General features: G+C 32.5%; 1 protein-coding gene across 1 annotated transcript; it reads right to left on the bottom strand.

The window, feature by feature from the left end:
• Positions 1–1,590: 1,590 nt before the first annotated feature.
• On the bottom strand, positions 1,591–17,620 carry Mtpalpha (monolysocardiolipin acyltransferase Mtpalpha). Its single transcript, XM_088223737.1, has 14 exons — positions 17,402–17,620; positions 17,187–17,293; positions 15,848–16,034; positions 15,526–15,718; positions 12,934–13,055; positions 11,447–11,676; positions 9,771–9,950; positions 8,461–8,627; positions 6,745–6,974; positions 5,407–5,599; positions 4,185–4,320; positions 3,587–3,810; positions 3,184–3,300; positions 1,591–2,482 (listed from the first exon to the last, which is right to left on the bottom strand). Exons 1-14 carry the CDS (start codon positions 17,472–17,474, stop codon positions 2,347–2,349), a joined length of 2,295 nt encoding a protein of 764 aa, XP_088079863.1. The 5' UTR covers positions 17,475–17,620; the 3' UTR covers positions 1,591–2,346.
• Positions 17,621–19,497: the final 1,877 nt, after the last annotated feature.

Here is a 19,497-nt window from a genome sequence, read left to right as displayed (position 1 = left end):
GCTTGAAATGGCTGCAAATGACATGGGTCTTAAAATAAATGCATCTAAGGCAAAATATATGTTTGCAAGAAAGTCACAAATAAACTATGTACAACAGGCAATTGCAATGGTTCACACCACATAGACAATGTCAATTCCTTTAAATATTTAGGTACTGAAATGACTAATGATAACAATTATAGTACCGAGATTAGAGCGCGGCTATCGGCAGCCAACATATGTTATTATAGCTTGTTTAAACATCTAGGATCCAAATTGCTCACTAGAAAAACTAAGACCATTATTTACAAAACTCTCCTCAGACCGGTCATTACATATTGTGCCGAATGCTGGGTTATGACCAAAAGAGGTGAAAATATGGTATTAGTATTCGAAAGAAAAATATTAAGGAAGATATTTCGTGTTGTCAACCAAAACAGAGTGTGGAGGAGACGGTTTAATCATGAATTAGAGGCACTGTGTGGCGAACCCAACATTGCACAATTCATCAAAATAAGAAGATTACAATGGTTGGGCCATGTGCACAGAATGAATGATAACCACACCCCAAAAAAGATTATTTATACCACTCCGGAAGGCAGACGAAGCAGAGGCAGACCAAAATCAAGATGGCTGGATAATGTGGAAAGTGACATTAGAGCGATTGGCCTGACGAACTGGAGAAGAGCCGCGGGGTGCAGGGACGAATGGAGACAAATTCTGGAGAAGGCCAGGGCCCACAACGGGCTGTAGCGCTACTGATGATGACTGTTCTAGTTTTTATAATCAAGAATATATTAATCAAAATAAAAACACTATTTCATTTTGTCCATACATCCCCTATATGTACATTGAGCCCAAACTTATTATCTATTTTTACGTGGAAATTAAGTACTTGCTAATCATCTTTAATAATGACAACTTACCATATTTTCCAAACGAACACAAATAATATCTATAGCTAGGTATTCAAGAATACAGAAAGCAAATTCAAGAAATATATAGTATATTAGATTATTTAAAATAAAAATAAAATATTAATAAAAATATACTCTTGTCTTATTTAAACGAGTTGCGGTCCTGTGTTCAGAACTCACGGATCAAAGATCCTAGGGTTTAGATCCTACTGTACCCCAACTCAATTCCAATTTTTAAGGTAGGATCTGTCGTGATGCCAAGTCAAGGTAGAAATACATTGTGTCATGTTGTAAAGTGGTACGGTGTGTTGAGGGTTCTTCTGTCGTTTTTATTGATCATTCATCGCGTTTGCTTAACCCAGGGAGAAAATACAGGACTATGTTTGTATAAAGAGAAGTAAGACCGCGCGTTGAATTTTTTAACTTTGTTCGTATGGCACTAAATTTTATGCATTCTAATATGCGTTTAAATAATTTTAATTTAATTTTTGCAAACCTCTTAACTATCGTATTTTATCAATCAATTATAGAGCTTAAAGATTTTTACTTGTTTTAGACATTATGGAGAGGTTGGCAGGTTTAGAAAATTAGAAAAGGCATTTTTTAAACAGCTCTATGGCCAATTTTGGATCCTTCTTCAAATTATCGGCCAAAAGATTACGAAGAGAAAAATGTAGGAAATAAAAACTCCTTGTAAAGAATAAATTATCTTTTATTATTCAAACCAATTGTAATATAAAAATGTATAAAAATACAACACATTACTGAATCAAAACATAATTGTCTCTTTCAAGTTTGTAGGTAGTATTTTATTTAAATATAATAAACATTATAATAAATTCTGTAAAATGTGGTAAGAATATAAAGAGCAAGAAAAATCTATCAAAATTCTATGATGAATAAAAATGGGCTTAACTTAAAAATAATAATGATAAAAAATACATAAATGAAAAATAAGCATTCCTTTCTAAGGTACGATCGATACTTTTTTTATAATACATAATCATTTTAACAAACTTTAAGATATTGATTTTCCGTACCTATAAAAAAATATATTATACTTATAGTTACAGCTTTGTCGATTAAAGTCTTTCAAAAATATCTACAATAGAGTATTAAAATCTTCAATTGTATATTATTATATAATGAATGATATCATCAGTTAATTTGTTATTCTGTTTTTTAACAGTCTATTTTATAACATAAATAAATATGTGTGTATTTTTATTTATGAAATTATTCAACTTTATAACAATTCAGGGATGTGATTTCATCAATCGTCCGCTATATTCACACCTAATTGAAGATTAAACAAATAGAATATAGTTGATTGTTGATTATATGGCTATGTCAAATTCAATATGAAAATGAATAAACCTAAATGTTATTCGTATTGCTAATAGAAAAGTTGGAGAGCTTATTGTATGGTCGTGTTAAGGTGGGAAGGGATTCACTTGTAGAACTTTTTGGAGGGATCCTTTGCCATGTCCGTGAGAGTTTGAGACGGCTTGAAAGCAACACCATAAATAGCGGCAAATTCTTCCATTTTGCTGACGAGTTTTCCAGCTCCGTAAGCGTCCACCCATCTATTGAAAAAAATACAATGTAGGTATATACATGTTATGTACTATTTTTTTCTCCAAACCCAATTTGTATAAACATTATAAAAGCCAACATATTACAACAGAGATGAAGAACAACATCAACAGATGAAAGAATTGAAGGAATTCAAATATGCCCAGAATTGTGAATGTTATAGTCTGTAAAGTAGCCACTTAAATCAGCCAATAACAGGTCATAAGCCCCGTACATTATCTCTGTTTAAATCACGTCTGAAGAAACATCTCCTTTCTCTTCCTTTCCTCTTTCCTCTTTTTTCCTTTTTCCCATTGAATAATAGTTTTGATTTAAGGTTATTTATAAACAAATACATTTATTTCTGTTTTTATATATCTTAAGCTTTTTAATCTTCATTTTCTATTAAATATGTTCGGTAACTTAAATTATAAAAATTAAACTATTATTTTATTGGTTGGTTGGAAGAAATTGCCATTTGGCAATAAGCCCGCCAATGTACAAATAACATTATGTACAAAAAGTTAAATAAATAACTCCTCCTACCATATAATTACTATAGATTCATGTAGGCTAGACACGAGCCAGCATAACAGATAGCAGAATAATGACTATTTACAAAGCACATTATTTCATCGATGACGTTATGCAACACTACAGGAATGAGGAAATTAAGGAAAAGTGGAGAACATATAAGGAGTAGTAGATTTACCTGAACGGTCCTCCGGTGAATGGGGGGAACCCAAGACCAAATACTGCTCCCACATCTCCTTCCAAGGGACTATCCAAAATCTTTTCTTCTAGACATATAATGGCTTCATTGACAAATCTAAAAAAACACAGCCAGTTTATAAAAATGAAGTTATGCATTCATTTCTATTTGCAATTCTAGCCAATGCATGATAACTTTTTTTTTAGGTTGAAGTTTTTTCCTCTTTTGGTGTCTGTAAATTTGGGGTTTGTCATATAATCGATGGCGTCTTAAAATTGCTTTAAAATCCCCAGTCATGATGAATCATTCACGGGGGGGGGGGGGGGGGGGGATCAAATCGCTCTGTCATTTTGATTTGTAAAACTACAATGGACATTTTTTTTTCATAAATAAAAATTCTTACCGTGATACCATTCTAAGTTGCATGTCTTCATTTGAATTAGCTCCCTTTGATTGCAGTGCATACTTTTCTTGGACCAGTCTGACGGCTTCATCATTAACCTCTCTGTGTTTGGATCCTTTCTCATAGATGTAAAGTCCTTTACCAGACTTTCGACCCATGAATCCAGCTTTTACTAAATCTGGCATTATGTTTGTATTTCCACCGCTAAATCTTTCTCCAAACGCCTAAAAAGTATGTAAATCAAATATTAATATGACAATAAAAATTACCCAGCTTCCCGCATTCAAAAATATAAACTACAACATAAATATTGTCACAAAAGCGATTGGTAAAACCTTAAAAAAATCTTAACTAGCTTAAATTCTTAAACTTACTGTTATTAAAAAAAACATTTTTTAGGTATACATCAGGAGCATGCAATGAGGTTTTTGAAGTAAACCATAATACAAAATACAAAACTAGAGATAAAATTATATGAAGGTACTAATTTTTTTTTTGTGTGATTTAAAAAATATTACAAAAAAATGTTAATTTATAAGTTTTCATGACTATATTTATGTAAGTAAAGTTTATCTATAAACAACATTAGAAAATTAACCTTTGATAGATCGACACCGATATGGCTACCAACATCAATGCCGACTTCATCAGCTAAAGTGGCTGCTCCAACGGGGAATCCAAATGTCTTAGTCAATTTGTCCAAATCTCTTGGATCAACTCCTTCTTGAAGTAATCTGTGGAAACAGAATAAAAATTAGTAATAAAAGAGACGAATAGGAAAAAAGAAGAGATGTAATTAAGATTAACATATTACAGCAGAGATGGAAAGTTTTTAATAATTACAACTGAGTGAAGTACACAGTGGGGCAGAGCCGACTGAGTAGTTTCAATTTCTCAATCGGGGATTAAGGTAGACAAATGCGAGTACGGTAGTCTCATTGTATTCCTACTATCATCCCGTTTTTAGTTGTGACCATGATTTGGATTGGAGTGCATTAAGATTTTGTTGTGCACGCATTTTACAAAAATAACCGTTCAGTGATCGCCACACAAAGGGCTATTTTTGACACTTCAGCATTTCAGCATTTCATGCATCCTTTCAGACCTTTTGCTAACACAATCAAATTTGGAATTGGAAGAAACTGGAAGTACTTAAGAAAAACTGAACATTTTGCACCCAGAACAGTTAAAAACCCCTGAAAATATGCAGTTGGTTAGAGCAGCATTTGAAGTCACCAAAACACTCAGCTTGAAAGCACACTGTCACTTTGGGGATGTCACATCGCTCTTTGAGAATTCTTCATTAAGATTTGTCATTTCATTCCTACAAATTAAAGTTTGTTCAAGAATTGAGTGTTACCATTACGATATGCAAACCGCTAAAATTGCTGTCAGGAAATGCTTCAGCAAATCCCTCAGATAGCAACTTTTTTCTGTAACGACGAGGCTCATTTTCATCTCTTTGGAGCCGACAGTCAGTGTCAATAATAAACAAAAATTTAGATACTGGGCTGAAAACAACGGCAACTCCACAAAAGACTACTCCACGAAATCGCGGCCATACCGATTGAAATGTGCCGAAAATCAAGAGAAAAGTTCAAAAATCGCCATCATCAAGGTATTGCTGCTGATGGCCTCCATCTTGTTGATACCATTTTTAAAACATGATCCAAAAAATAAGATTACAAACAGATTTTAATAAAATAAGCTGCTTATTTCTAAGGTGTATCGTTCCTTATTCATAATCTCTCAAAACTCTTCAGTCGGCTTCGCCACACCCTGTACAATACAAATTGCCATCAAACAGTTTTAGATTATACCTGATGCCTTCAGCGAGCATGGTTGCCAAGATCCTGGTAGTATAGAAGCCGGGTCCATCTCCGACAGTTATAACTACCTTCCCCTGCTTAAGGCCAACCTGAACAGCAGCAGCGCTGGTCTCCTTGCTGGTCTGGGGATGGGTGATGATTTCCAATAGCTGCATTTTGTCCACAGGAGAGAAATAGTGCATTCCTAGCCGATAAAAGTTCTTTTATTCCAATGCCACAAGAATTTTCATTAATAAACGCAATCGAGATAACTAATAAATTCTAAGTATGAATGATTTTGTGTTAGTTCCTCTCCAAGCACAAGAGCTTGTCTCTTTTTTGGCAAGGAATAGAATTAAAAACAAAAAAAACATAATATACTTATATGTTGACCCTTAAGTAACAGCACCGCAATGACGTAAGTCATTTTTGTTATTTTTACAGGACACCGATAAAAACAGCTTATATTATTGAATTGAGGAATTAAATCTAGAGTTTTGCGAATGCGAAAAAAATTAGATGATAGATAAATAATTGGGATGATATACATTATTTTATCAGAGATGGAGAATATTTTTGAAAAAGAGTATGAAAGTCTACAAAGCCTAGGCATACAAGACCTATCATTGGCCAAGTTGAGTAGCCACATAACACACAGTGTAACATTAAATATTTTGCCCATGTTTCATCATCATACCCCTCTCTGCACCCGAAGGTTCATAGGGTACTGCATTGGTTCAACAAATGCAGCGTATTTCAATCGCCTGTTACATGAAAGCAAGGTGATCAGTCTTACGCTTCAGGTGCCATCCAGGAACACGAAATACTGCAGGGCAGAACCACATTTCAATTAAATACTTTATGTCGATCATCCCAGTAATCAAACCCGGGACCTCGAGCGGGGTAGGCGAATGCACCAGCCACTACGCTACGAGGCGGACTTATCTCCCCTCAATTTCCTTATTCAGGTTTTTTACCTGCGATTTACTAATTTATTCTTCTCAAAAATGTTATTTATTCAGATCATCAGACCTAACTGGTGAATGCAAAAATTAATTTACTTTTTTAACAATAAGAATTTCAATCGATATTGAAAGTTAATATTATGATATACGAGGCAATTAAGTGATATTTTGGAAACTTTCTAGCTAACTCAATTCACAAAAACTCAATCGCTAATAAATTAGAAAATATATATACGTAGTATAATGTTTTTTGCTTGAGATAAAACATGTTTGGTATATTATATTTTAATATAAATGCATGACAAATAATTAAAATTTATAGAATTTTTTTCATTTTCCAAACTTTCGGAGTTAACATAGAATGTTAAAATAAGTAAAGATATACCGATAACTTTGTCAGGTCGAGCACTGCCAGCAGCGATTTTGGTTATGGGAATAGCACTAGTATTTGTTGCGATAATACAATGTTTGGGAACAACGGCTTCCAATTCCTTAATAACTTTATGTTTGATGCTTAAATCCTCGAAAACAGCTTCGATCACAATATCAGCATTCTTAAATCGGGAATAGTCTAATGTGGGAGTAAGATTTGCAAGATATTTGTCCTTCTCGATACTGAAAAAAAAGATAAAAGGCTCATATAAGAAATTACTGAAAATACAGTTAAATAACTTTTTTAAAATTAATTAACCATCACAAAACACGAATTGTAGGGTCTAGAATCTAAAAACTTCATTTTATAAACAATAATTATGAAAATTAATGTGTACTGTCTATCAAATAACATAAAGCCAGCTAGTCGGGAGAAATGCTCGGTTCACAGAGAAAGGTTGGCAAATAATAAAATCCTCCACAAAATGGAAATCGTTATTTTTTTACCATTTTAATATTTCCGAATCAGGGTTCAAGGTAACACAATAGTCATTTACATAAGTTGTGTCTGTTTTTTATTAACGTTTATTTAATGTTTTTTACGTTTTTCATAACCCGGGTTTTACGTCGAATTTTTTCAATGACTCATTCGATCTGTCAAAAGACGAGCCGCACGCCGCCGCGTGAATGGAGAATAAAATCGAGGTAAATAAAAAAATGTGTAAATTATTGTCTTAAACTAAATTCAAAGTATGTAAGTACAAAGTAGTAAGTGTAATTGACCATTTTGTTTAAGTGTCTAATTTTGACATTTTACTAAATAGTAACATGCAGTTGACGCATGCTCAGGAAGATTAGTCTTTACATCAATAAATTACAATGCAGAATGTTTAAAAAACTGGCAATAGAAATATTATTTAACGTTATATACATAATGTGAAAATGAGATAGTTTAAACAGTTATCATAAAAGTGTGAAATTACTGGGATGTAAATGACAGTTGTAATGTTGTGGTGCCATACTAAAAAAAGTGATGCCATAAAAATAATTTTTCCCAATATTTATGGAAAAATTTGTTGTATGCATTTTATGCAAATTCTAATTTTTATTTTCGTGTTTTCAAGGTTAAGTGCCCAGATAAAATTATTTAAACATGTTTTATTTTTTTAATTCAATAAAAAATAACATACTGTAGGATTGCTTGAAAAATTACAAAATATTTTTTATTAAATCATTGGTAAATATGAATAATCCCCAATCATGACAGTTCTTACGATTTTTCTGCAGTATATTTAGTACCTACAATAATTATATTTTAATGAATTTTTTTTTCCATACATTTTTTATTTCTTCACTGTAAAGTTTCCTCACTTTTACACTTTATTTTGTTGCTCCCTTAAAAAATGTAAAACAAGGGTTTTACTGTATATAACGCGTTATTCTGGGAATAACATTAAGAGATAGAAAGAGAAACGACTGGATCCAGTCAAACCAAAATATGTGATATGGTGGAAAGGATTTTTTGCTCGAAGCGGAAATGGGCGGGTCATATAACTCGAATGCCTGATGATAGATGGACAAAGCGTGTTCTCGAGTGCAGACCGAGAAAACCAACCCACCAATGAGATGATATTTGGAGTGGAGGAGACAGGGCGAGGCCTATGTCCTGCATTGGACCACAGATCATATGATGACATTGAAAATGGTAAACAAATAATTAAAGACATACACACTCATCTTCTTCCTCTTCACGGCTCCACTCAATCCAGTTTGTATCTGTCCAAGTCCACGATACAGTCCATTTGCATTGGTATCTTTCAGTATAACCTTGTAACCTTTATCAACACTTACATGGGCTATACCGGCGCCCATTAGGCCGCCACCCAGAACTCCAACCTGAAATTTAAATATGTTAACCCATTATTTGAAAAAGATTTTAATGAGGAATTTCGGTGATTTTTAATATTTTTAATAAGGATTTCTAAAATCGCTCAACAAATCGACTTTCCGTGTGTATACTATTGAATCTGCATTTTGCGAGGTATACCAGGAGAACAAAAACTATTGTATGAAATACTATTGAATAGACACATGCAATTCTAAAGTATCTGACAGCTTCTTAAAAAAAAAATATCAAGCTTTGTTTTTGCTCTCCTGTAAACCTCGCAAAATGCAGATACGATACACGTAGAGACTGCCACAATGTTAAATTTTTAAATTGGGAATTAACATATTGTATTGGCAACCAACGTAACCATAACAGACATCGGTTATAAAATATTAAAAAGGAACCAAGCCAGGTCCACTGCTGTACCTTCAAGACACTCGCTATCTATTTTATATACCACCAACTTGCAAAAACCATTATACCTCAAATTCATTTATTAGACGTACCTGTAAAAACTATAATGGACTCAGTATTAATGTAGACATTTTAACTGCACATTGCATTTATACAGAAAATATCTTCATGGAGTTGATTATTTAGGATAGTTGGTGGATGTACATCTTGAGTGGTTTATAATATGTATATGTACCGTATGTAATGTATGTGTTTGTGTATTTTATTTTATTTTATTTATTTTGATAACCAACAGCTATAATTATCTTATATATATATATAACAAAACAAATAACAAATATGTTTTATATATGCATGTAAATGTGCATATACATGTGTGTATATGTATGCGTTCACATATGTGTGCATGGTGACTCACAGTGTGCACTCAGTATTTTTATTTATTACCAATAATTACCTCCATGGAAAACGTAAATGTTTATGATTATTCTTTTTTCACTTAAGTTTTTCGTTATTTATTTTTTGTCACATTTAATGTTTACATCTTTCACTTAATTTATGAAAACTTAATTGGTCTTTTCATGGTACAAAATCTTTGTTTTTAATACTTATTATGTATGACTGTATGTTTTCTGAATAAAAAAAATAATAAAAAAATAGGAGACTGTTGCGTCTGTTCTCGGATGTCAGTGTTTACTAGAAAATAAAAAGATAAAATTTTAATGATTGTTTCTTACAGTTTCAATCTTGGTTTCAGGATTGCCAAATCTATTCTTCTTGCACTCTGTCTGTCCTCGGAAAAGACCAATAAGACCTTTAGATTGAGATGTCTGTGTGAGTTCACCAAAACCTTTAGCTTCCGCTTCATATCCAGCTTTGGGTCCTTTCTCCACTCCGGTTTTGATAACTTCTAAAATCTTTAAAAGAATAAAAACAGTTTTTTGGAAATTTATTCAGCCATTTCAAAGCAGGAGTTTCCACGTGAAGGTTTTTTTAGATGTAAAGTTTGATATGCTTTAAAGCAAACGCAAACAATTGAATACCACCATATATGGAAGAAACAAAGGGAATGGTGAACGGGAGTACTTCTTAAAGGTATAAACATTTTCAAACGTTAAGTACTGTAAAATGTTTTATAATGAAGATACGGCTTTCTTTTAAAAACCCTGATGCACGAAAGTATAAAAGTTATTCCTTTTTTTTTTCATTTTTTAATGGACCAAAACAACATGAGAAATAACATATTTAAGGCATCAAATTGGGACAACATATTAAGCCAAGAACCCTCGAGCAATGGCCCGATATTATTATGTAACATACTACAATATGTTTAACTGTGGCATCCTCAAGTCAAGCTTATTGAGTGCTGCCTTTGCAAAGCTACTAGAATATTTCTTGAAATTTTCACATAATATTAATGATTCTAAGAACATACTTCATATTTCAAGACAATACCAATCAGTAGGGAGCTTAAAACAACCATCTTTAAACAGCACAGAATGTCAACTTAAAACGAATAGAAATGTATGTATGATGTTATCAACTAATTATTTTACATAAATTATATTGAATAAAAAAATCATTGATTGTGTATTACATTTAAAATAGCAAGTTATTTCAGAATTATTCATGAAAATCATTGACTCGAAAAAGATAAGGAAAATTAATCACATACTGCGTGGAAAAACATAATTAGTATACGGGTAACCCTCCTTTAAAATTTTGCAGAAACCCTTCTACAACACGGCTTCTCACAACAAGGTTGAAAGAAAATTGAAGAAAGGTGTATTTTATTTCTTTTGATGTAGAAATACACATTTTAGATGGCAATGTAAAATGAGAAAAAGTGGCATGCACAGTAGGAAAAACTGTTAATTTGAACGAAGAAATGATTTAAACCATCATCATATTATTTAACAGAAAGTCCTGAAAATTTGCAAACACCTTAAAGAAAATGGAGAGTCATCTGTCAGTCCAGATTGTCAGGCGGGCAAAAGGTGGGTTGAAAAATATTTTTATAAACACTTACAAGTCCAGTGTTGCAGCTCCCATAGATACAAGAGCGAAACTGCGTCAGCTGACCATGAAACTGCCGGACTTATCCAGAGAAAATATTTAAAAATACTGAAGAACATCACCAAGTTGTTAATAGGGACGAAACTGGTATTTGGTGGAAAAAAAACCTTATAGAACATTTATGTGATAAAAATGTCTATTAAAGTTATTTTCTACTGTATGATAATTTTTTGTATAATTATTAGTGACCAAAAAACTTTCGAATTTTTTTGGAACCTAACCCCTCTTTTTGGGCTGGCTCTGAGTCTCATATAAAACAGTTTCACATAATAAGGCATTTTATAGGAACTTATCTACCGTGTTGTAGGAGGGTTACTTGTATTTATAAAACGCATACCTTCAAGGGTGCAGGGTATAAACCACCAGATGCTTTCATTACTTGAGCCTTTGCCTTGGCAAACACTTTGTCCCTAATAAATTGAAAACCTAAAGCATAAGCCATTATTTTATCCATGGTGGACTTCTTTGTACGGTCAATTTTAATAGTTCCAGAAACAATGTCTTTAGCTACTTTGATTGCCACCTCCTCTAAATACTTGACGTTAGTTTCCTCTGCGGAAGCGATACCTGTAAAAAAGTTATTATTGTATAAAAACATTATTTAACCATATGGAACTTATTATATTCTAAATATTTCATAATCAATAAAAATAGATACTAAAACAAAACTAGCAGTCTGTGTATATAAATAATTAGTTAAATTTTTGTACATAGCCGAAACACATTTGAGCCAAAGTCTAACTAATAAACTGACAGAAAAATGTGTAAGAACAAAGTCAAATATTTTTATTTGGTATATACAGCAGTAATGTCTTTTATAAACATATCGTCGTGATCGTAGAAAGATGGATGTGCGAAAAATGCAAAATTGTCTTTCTTTTACATTTTATCTTTAAAAGGTTACATAAAGGCTTTACATTCCAGGTTTGAAAAATATAACACAAATATCAAATTATATATGTACTTTTGTACTTATCAAATAGTGACATAAAGCGTCAAAAAAGATTTTGAACCACTCTCAGGTACAGTTAAAGAAAATCATATGCGTTGTTCTTCTACGATCATGACGAATATAGTAAATTTCTTCCTTTCATAAACAATATAAAAAAAACAAGATACGAAATTCATTTGCTATGATTGATACATGGAGTTATGAATTTTCGTATCAAGAAAAAGAAGATATGTTTAACTTGTCAACGAATCGTACTCTAAAAATTAAAGTTTCTGAAATAACTATAGAGAAACTTCAGATTTCTGTCCAAAACGAATATCCAGCTCTGTATATGAGGAAACTGAAAATCTATTTAAAGTTTTCAATACCATATTTGCATGAGCTCGGTTTCCCAATAACTTATATAAAAACTAAAAAACTAGAAAGATTAATTTAGACGAAGAATTGAGGGTAGCTGTATGTATACCAAATATTCAAACTAATATTTCTGAAATCTGCAAAATCCGACAAGCTCAGGTATCACTCAATTGATTTCTACAAATAGATTCCATTTTATTAAAGGTGGGAAACAGTTTTCTGTACATGTAGACTAAACAATCTTGGAATAGGAGAATAATTTGTTTTCGATGCAAACACTTGTAGTACAGAAACTTAAAAGAGTCGAGTGTCAAAAGAATTTTTTTTCATACAAATGATTTATAGATACTAATTATTATAATTTAGTGTAAACCATACATAACACAAAGTTAAAAAGAGCCACTAGGAACTGATATCAATGGAAAAAGAGATGCAGGTCTCTGCTGTAAAATAATAATGTGAATTTAAACTATAGTAAACATAAATATAATATATAAAAAGTTATTATTTAATACCTGGCCCAAGGGGAGAGACTAACAAATCAACAATGCCGAGTTTCTTAGCTTTATCCGCACTCAGTGACTTTCCTGTTAGTGCGAGATCCAGCGCTGTAGGAACTGATGTCAAAGTTGGCAACCTGTAAAAATCAATTATAAATTAGCACAATAATCCATTTCAAAAGTAGGTATGTAATCTTAATTAGAGATAAATAATCACTATACCAAAAGGTTCATAGAGTACTGCACTAGAACACCAAATGGAGCATTTCTCAATCGTAAATATTATGATGGTCAGTCATACGCTTCCAGTGTCAGAGAAACGGACAATGCGGACTTATCTGCACTCGATTTCCTGTACCAGAATTTTTTTCTGAGAGCAGCATCATATCAAACAGTTAGGATTTGGTTATTTTCACACACATTCGTTGTCTGCCTGGACACAGATTTAGGAACTAAATAATGGAGCCCAAAATTTATTTTGATACTGTACCAACAAATACACTAAAATATTTTGAATTTCATAGTGTGAATAAATAAATAGTCATAAAGAAATTACAATTTATCCACAAGTTATGTTGATCTATTGACTCCAAAACGAGTCAATCTGTTTTGTGTTTATGTTACGCTTTTTTTTTTTTCTTTTAAAAATAAATGTTACAAATACAAGATACACACACCATCATGATATATACGAAAAAATATATAAACAAAACAAAAATCCCACATTTGATTCTATAGTTATAAAATATAATTTGTCTTGTTGAGAATGCATTTTGCCGAGAATGCGATCCATCAGTAACAGAAATGGTTACGTAGCCATAAATATTTACTATGAAATTAGTTCATAAACCACTTTTATAATGCAAGGCATAATTAATATCCAGATTTTTACATAGGTAGTATAAATTAAGCATAGTTAATTACAAAATGTAAAAAATTGTTTATCTATAAGATTTTATAAAAGATATTCACTAATCACAGATAATAATGAAAATAGGGTTACTATTGGTATCAAATAAAAGATATGAAAGGTTTAAGTCTAAAAACATACTAATTCTCTATATATATATATATATATATATATATATATATATGTCTAAAGTGTGGTAATAATTATTTACAGGAGAGCTAAATGATGGCAAAAAATGTTACATTTTGAAGTCGATATATCGATGAACATTTTTGAATAAATGAGAATATATATATATATATATATATATATGTATATATACGAGAGGGGACCCAAAAAAAACCGGAATTTTGTCATAACTTCTTAATTTTTTAATATTTTTACACCAAATTTTGATCACCTTCTAAGTAATTCTCCCTTGACCACAACGCACCTCTGCAAACAATCCTTCCAGTGATATTTGTTTTACCTCCTTCACAGTGGCAAAACGCTTTTCTCTCATGTCCCTTTTGAGTCTGGGGAACAAAGAGAAATCACAGGGGGCTAGATCCGGTGAGTAGGGGGGGTGAACAATTGGTGTCATGCTGTTTTTGGTCAAGCATGAGCATGAGCATGAGAGGAAAGCGTTTTGCCACTGTGGAGGAGGTAAAACAAATATCACTGGAAGGCCTAAAGAACATCCCGATAAGTGAATTAAAAAATGTTGGGAACATTGAAAGGATTGATTGCAGAGGCGCGTTGTGGTCAAGGGAGAATACTTTGAAGGTTATCAAAATTTGGTGTAAAAATATTAAAAAATAAAGAAGTTATGACGAAATTCCCATTTTTTTGGGTCCCCCCTCGTATGTATATATATATTTATGTGCGCGAGCACCACTGTCACAAGTAATGTATTCAATCATTGTACTGTTGGCAAAGTTTATTAAAACTCTAAATAAGCATCCATACTCATAAAAATATACACTAATCAGATAGACAAAAGCTCGCCATTTTAGCTTTTATATTATTAATTAAAAACAGCGAAGCATCTCTAATATTTTACACATTATTCGAATTTTAATACACAAATCTTATTGAAGTAAATAAAAACTTCCGTATAATTGCAAGATTGGAATACGCAATTCAATAGGGTTGACTATAATGGGTTATTAAAAAAAAAACCATTATCGAAGTCAACTTGCAGCACCAGCCAAATATAAAAAAAAACAATACTTATGTAACCGGCCAGTTACGAGGGGAGTGGGGGGTGGCGGCTTTGTCTTTCTGGTGCCTGACAATTGGCCTGCCCGGCGTAAACAGGAGGCCTGGGAGCCTGGCGTACCGAGAAAGCACTGACCGCCAAGTCAACCTCAATAGCACTGAAAAGGACTTTCTAATGGGCCGTATTGGTACAGAGAGGCATTCACAGGGCATGGGGCGTCAAAGAGAAACACACAACTCTATCTGTATCGAGTATCTGGATCAAACTGACTGTCTACTGGCCGTCGCCCAAAGGCGACCGCCGCCGAGGGAGGGGGTAAGGGAGACCGCTCGCTCGGCTCTCCTCACTCTTACTCTACTCGACGGCCAGCAACAGAAATAGCGACATGACATTCTGAATGAGAACTATTTTAAATTTTCATTAACTAAGGAACGCGAACTGAATGAACGGACATATCAAAAAGTTTATTTATATACATTTTTTTAATTTGACAAACCTTTGAGTTCCACCACTCCCTGGTAAGAGGCCGAGCATAACTTCTGGAAGACCGAGATTGGTTTTCTTGTCCTTCATGGCAATACGGTAGTGACAAGCCAGAGCTGTTTCCAATCCTCCCCCTAAACAAGCACCCTGAATAGCTGCTACATACGGTTTTCCAGATTTCTCCAATCGTTCAAACAACTGCTGTCCTAAAAGCATATTAAAAAGATGAACAAAAATATATTGGAATGCTTAGATAAGTGGCAATATATTCAATATCCACTGCTTTTAAATGGACTACTATCAATCGATAAATAATATAATTCAAGATGGCTTACCCATTTTTGATACTGTTGTGCCATCTTCGGCAGTCTTGCATTTCTCCAACATGGATATATCTGCCCCGGCTATGAAGCTCCCGGGCTTACCAGATATAAGAACAGCAGCTTGTATAGCTGGGTTTGACTCCACTTCGCCCATAATGGCCCTGAACTCATCGGTAACTTGTTCATTTAAAGAGTTGACCTAAAAATATTTTAAAGACTAGACATATATATCAGGAGCATGTGAAAATTGTAAATAAGCAAAAAAATATGAGTCCTTCTCATTATGGTAATGGCTGTGTTCTGATGAGGACTGCACAATGTTCAGTTTATTTTCATTATTCAAATGTCAAAATATATTGTGTGCCTCAACTCAAGCGTGGTAGGCGAATGCCCCAACTATAACACGAGATTGACTTATCCCTACTCGATTTCCTTTTTCACAATTTATACTTTAGCCATCGAGTCTAAAACACTAGTCCGGAGTTTTGCTTCTATTTCACAAACATAACTGTATTCTTCATCCGCCTGAATACAGACAAATGGTTGGAAACAATAATTATTATAAAAAGTCTTTATCTAATAAGTGTTATTTTTTACACCACAACAGGCCAGCAGGCCCAATTACAGTGATGAATTACAGCACAGAGCACCCAGGCTTGAGAAAAATCCCATTTATGTGTTCTCAATGGAGAGCTTTCCATATGTGAGTCACAATTTTCAAAATTGATTAATGTTACAACTTTGTTACAAGCTCAAAGATTATTCCACAAATTGTGTAAGTATCCAAATGGCAGATTCACAACTTTTGCGTGGACTGGTCCACGTCTGTTGGACATTTTCATGGTCTGGACAATGTTATCTTTTCTCTACATGTAGTACATATACATACTATGCCATACATGGCCTAAACAATTTGTTAATTATTTGTTATAAACATCGCGGTGGACTGATGCAGCTGATTAGAGAATGAGACACATAAAAGGGTTAATAACACAATTTGTTCTTGAGCATGCCATGATAAATTAAGGACTGTCAGATAATTGGGGTCCGTGCTGGGTTTTTGTATAATTTAAATGGTATTTAATTATATTTGTATTTAAATAAATATTAGAATATTTATCATGAACTCAAGTCAAAATTTCATTCTCGTAAAAATCGTGTAAATAAAAGATAATCTAAGTAAAACATTGTGCAAGTAAAAAAGCATGTAAGTAAAATATCGTTTAAGTATGCAGTCTAAATTTAAAAACTCCGACAATCAATATTTAAAGTGATAATTAGTAGATTAACACTATGTTTTTAAATAAATCGGAATGCATCGAGTTAAATGATTACAGAGGCATTTACCTACCTTTACGTTTGGAGAATTCAGACTAATTACATATACACCGTCAACAAGTTTACATTTTGCATGAACTCTTTCATTAGCAGCCGCTGCATATAACCTAATGCGGGGAGCTGAAATCACAAGACCGAAAATAATATTAGCCGTCCATAGGTCACCCATGTAACAAAAATGTATGTTTTGTATTTATTTGATTTATGCAAAAGTAAACGTGTCTTTACCGAGAGCAGGATTAAATCTAACGTTGCTTTGGGGAAAGCGACTTAGAGCCCCAAAAAATCGACAGGTTGCCATCGTGCCGCTTTTTCCAAATCCTGATGTTCCAACTTTGCTTTCAACAGCAACCGGTCGAATTAAACGAAATTATGAAATAAATAAAACAGACTTTGCCCCCGCCTGACGTAACTGACGTCGTAAAGTCATAGAAATTTTTTGAAAAGAAATGCAAAAATAGGTTTTTATCTACAACTTCCGAAAAGCCGCGATAAGTATTCTCAAAAGTACTTACGTACCAACTAACTTATTTTCTGAACGGAAAAAATCAAGAAGTTAAAGTTTTTCCATTTTTTAGATTTGAAATTTCATCATTGGTTCAACAAATATTTTAATGTTTTCTACGAAATATTTTTTAATTCATAATTATGACGGTTATGATATCAAAATATTTTTTCTCTACGTTGATACCTACTATAATAACAATATTGATTCACTTTATTTTACCATCAGTAATCTTTTATCTACGCTGGTACTTCGTACTTAAAAAGATCATTGCAGTGTTTTTGGGCCCAGCCAAGGCTTTTGATATGGTATCTCATGTAATACACTATTACTAATTACAGTACTATGTACATCAAAAGGAATAAGGAGATCATAGAATTATAAATAGTAAAAAGATGTATGAAGTAAAGATTTACCCATTCACTTTAGAAATCTGCAGGGAAGTATCCTGGGACCAGTTTTTTTTCCTTATATATATCAATTCATGCGACCTAAGTTACATTGGAAAAACTAAACATTCTTATTTTTATCCTTTTATTATGTACTGGACGTGAGATATGTTTTTAGGAAAGAATCATTGACACCAATAACAGCTGAAAATAGTGAGGAAAAAACCTGAATTCATTTTTAAAAAAAATATTAAAAATAGCAAGTGAAACTGAAGTGTGCATATAAATATATTTTATTCTTCATTTATTATTAAACTATGTACTTACTTATATATTTTTTTAAAATGTAAATTAACCTGCAGACAAGGTTCGGCTTTGCGGGGACAAAAATACAATTATGTATGTTACTGATTTGTTAAAATAAATAAAACTTTTTAAAAAATACAATCTGATCATGTGGTGACAAGAGATCTGAGCAAAACGCTCACGCAAGGTTTTCCTGTAATTGGAATTACTCAATACCTAAAACACACGCAATTTTTTCTTAAATATTTTTTTTTTGGCCCCAAGAGTGTTTAATGTCCTTGATGAACATGTTAAGTTTTCCAAAACAAAAGCCATCTTCATGAAAAATACCTTAAATTCGGGTTTGTCCAAGGGATGAGAACATTGCAGGAGACTGCTGCGAGACATTGCATAAATGTATTTATTATTAATCATAATATGGTGCACACATAGTGCTGCGTGTTGTCCAGATGGTAAGATGCAACTGATATTTATGCTGTAATTTTTTATTAAAAAAATTCATATCCACATAATACACTTTCCACTATGTTGCATACCAACTCAAAACAGAGCTTTTGGTTTCATGAAGTTTAGGATATGTTACTATTTTATGTAATAAAATATTATGTACTTACCTTAAAAGGTAATCATTGTTTTAGATTTAAATGTTTTTTTCTCTGACTATTTTTCATTATCTTACAAAAGTACAAAATAATAATTTCAAAAAACTAACTGTATTCATAATGAGGAAGTTCAGTTTTTGTTTTAATTTATTTATTTTTGTTAATAGACTTTCAAACTAAGCCAAAAAATATTTTTTTGGATAATATCATCAGCACTATAATTTTTTAAAGATTTGTTATTTTGAAATTACTCCGCCTGTGATGTCATAAGTTTTTGTTGGTGAGTTGGCTTCCCAGTAACCGGAAATCTACCACAACCCTCAATGATTGGTTGGTTTTGGAGAACTTGTAACATCATTTAAAGCAAATTATTATATTTTTTTACACATTTTTGAGAAACTTTAGTACTTTTTAAATAAATTTTCTTTTAATTTTTACGGCGTGTAAGAAAACTTTTTTATATCTAATTTCCTGTGGCATTGAACTTTCTCATTTTATATCTAATATGGAATTAAGATGTGT

This window comes from Micrasema longulum, unplaced genomic scaffold, assembly GCF_059751315.1.
Source record: "Micrasema longulum isolate JH-2025_06_02 unplaced genomic scaffold, ASM5975131v1 h1tg000250l, whole genome shotgun sequence".
Taxonomy (NCBI): domain Eukaryota; kingdom Metazoa; phylum Arthropoda; class Insecta; order Trichoptera; family Brachycentridae; genus Micrasema; species Micrasema longulum.
The sequence above is the reverse complement of the archived record's forward strand: the minus strand, read 5'-3'. Positions and strand labels throughout refer to the sequence as shown.

Coding starts and splice junctions, on each gene's coding strand:
- Mtpalpha (XM_088223737.1), bottom strand. CDS start 17,474: ATGGCAACCTGTCGATTTTTTGGGGCTCTAAGTCGCTTTCCCCAAAGC. Junction 15,719..15,847: donor CACAACAGTATCAAAAATGG/GTAAGCCATCTT, acceptor ATATGCTTTTAG/GACAGCAGTTGTTTGAACGA. Junction 6,975..8,460: donor AAGAGGAAGAAGATGAGTGT/GTATGTCTTTAA, acceptor CTTTTTTTTCAG/TATCGAGAAGGACAAATATC.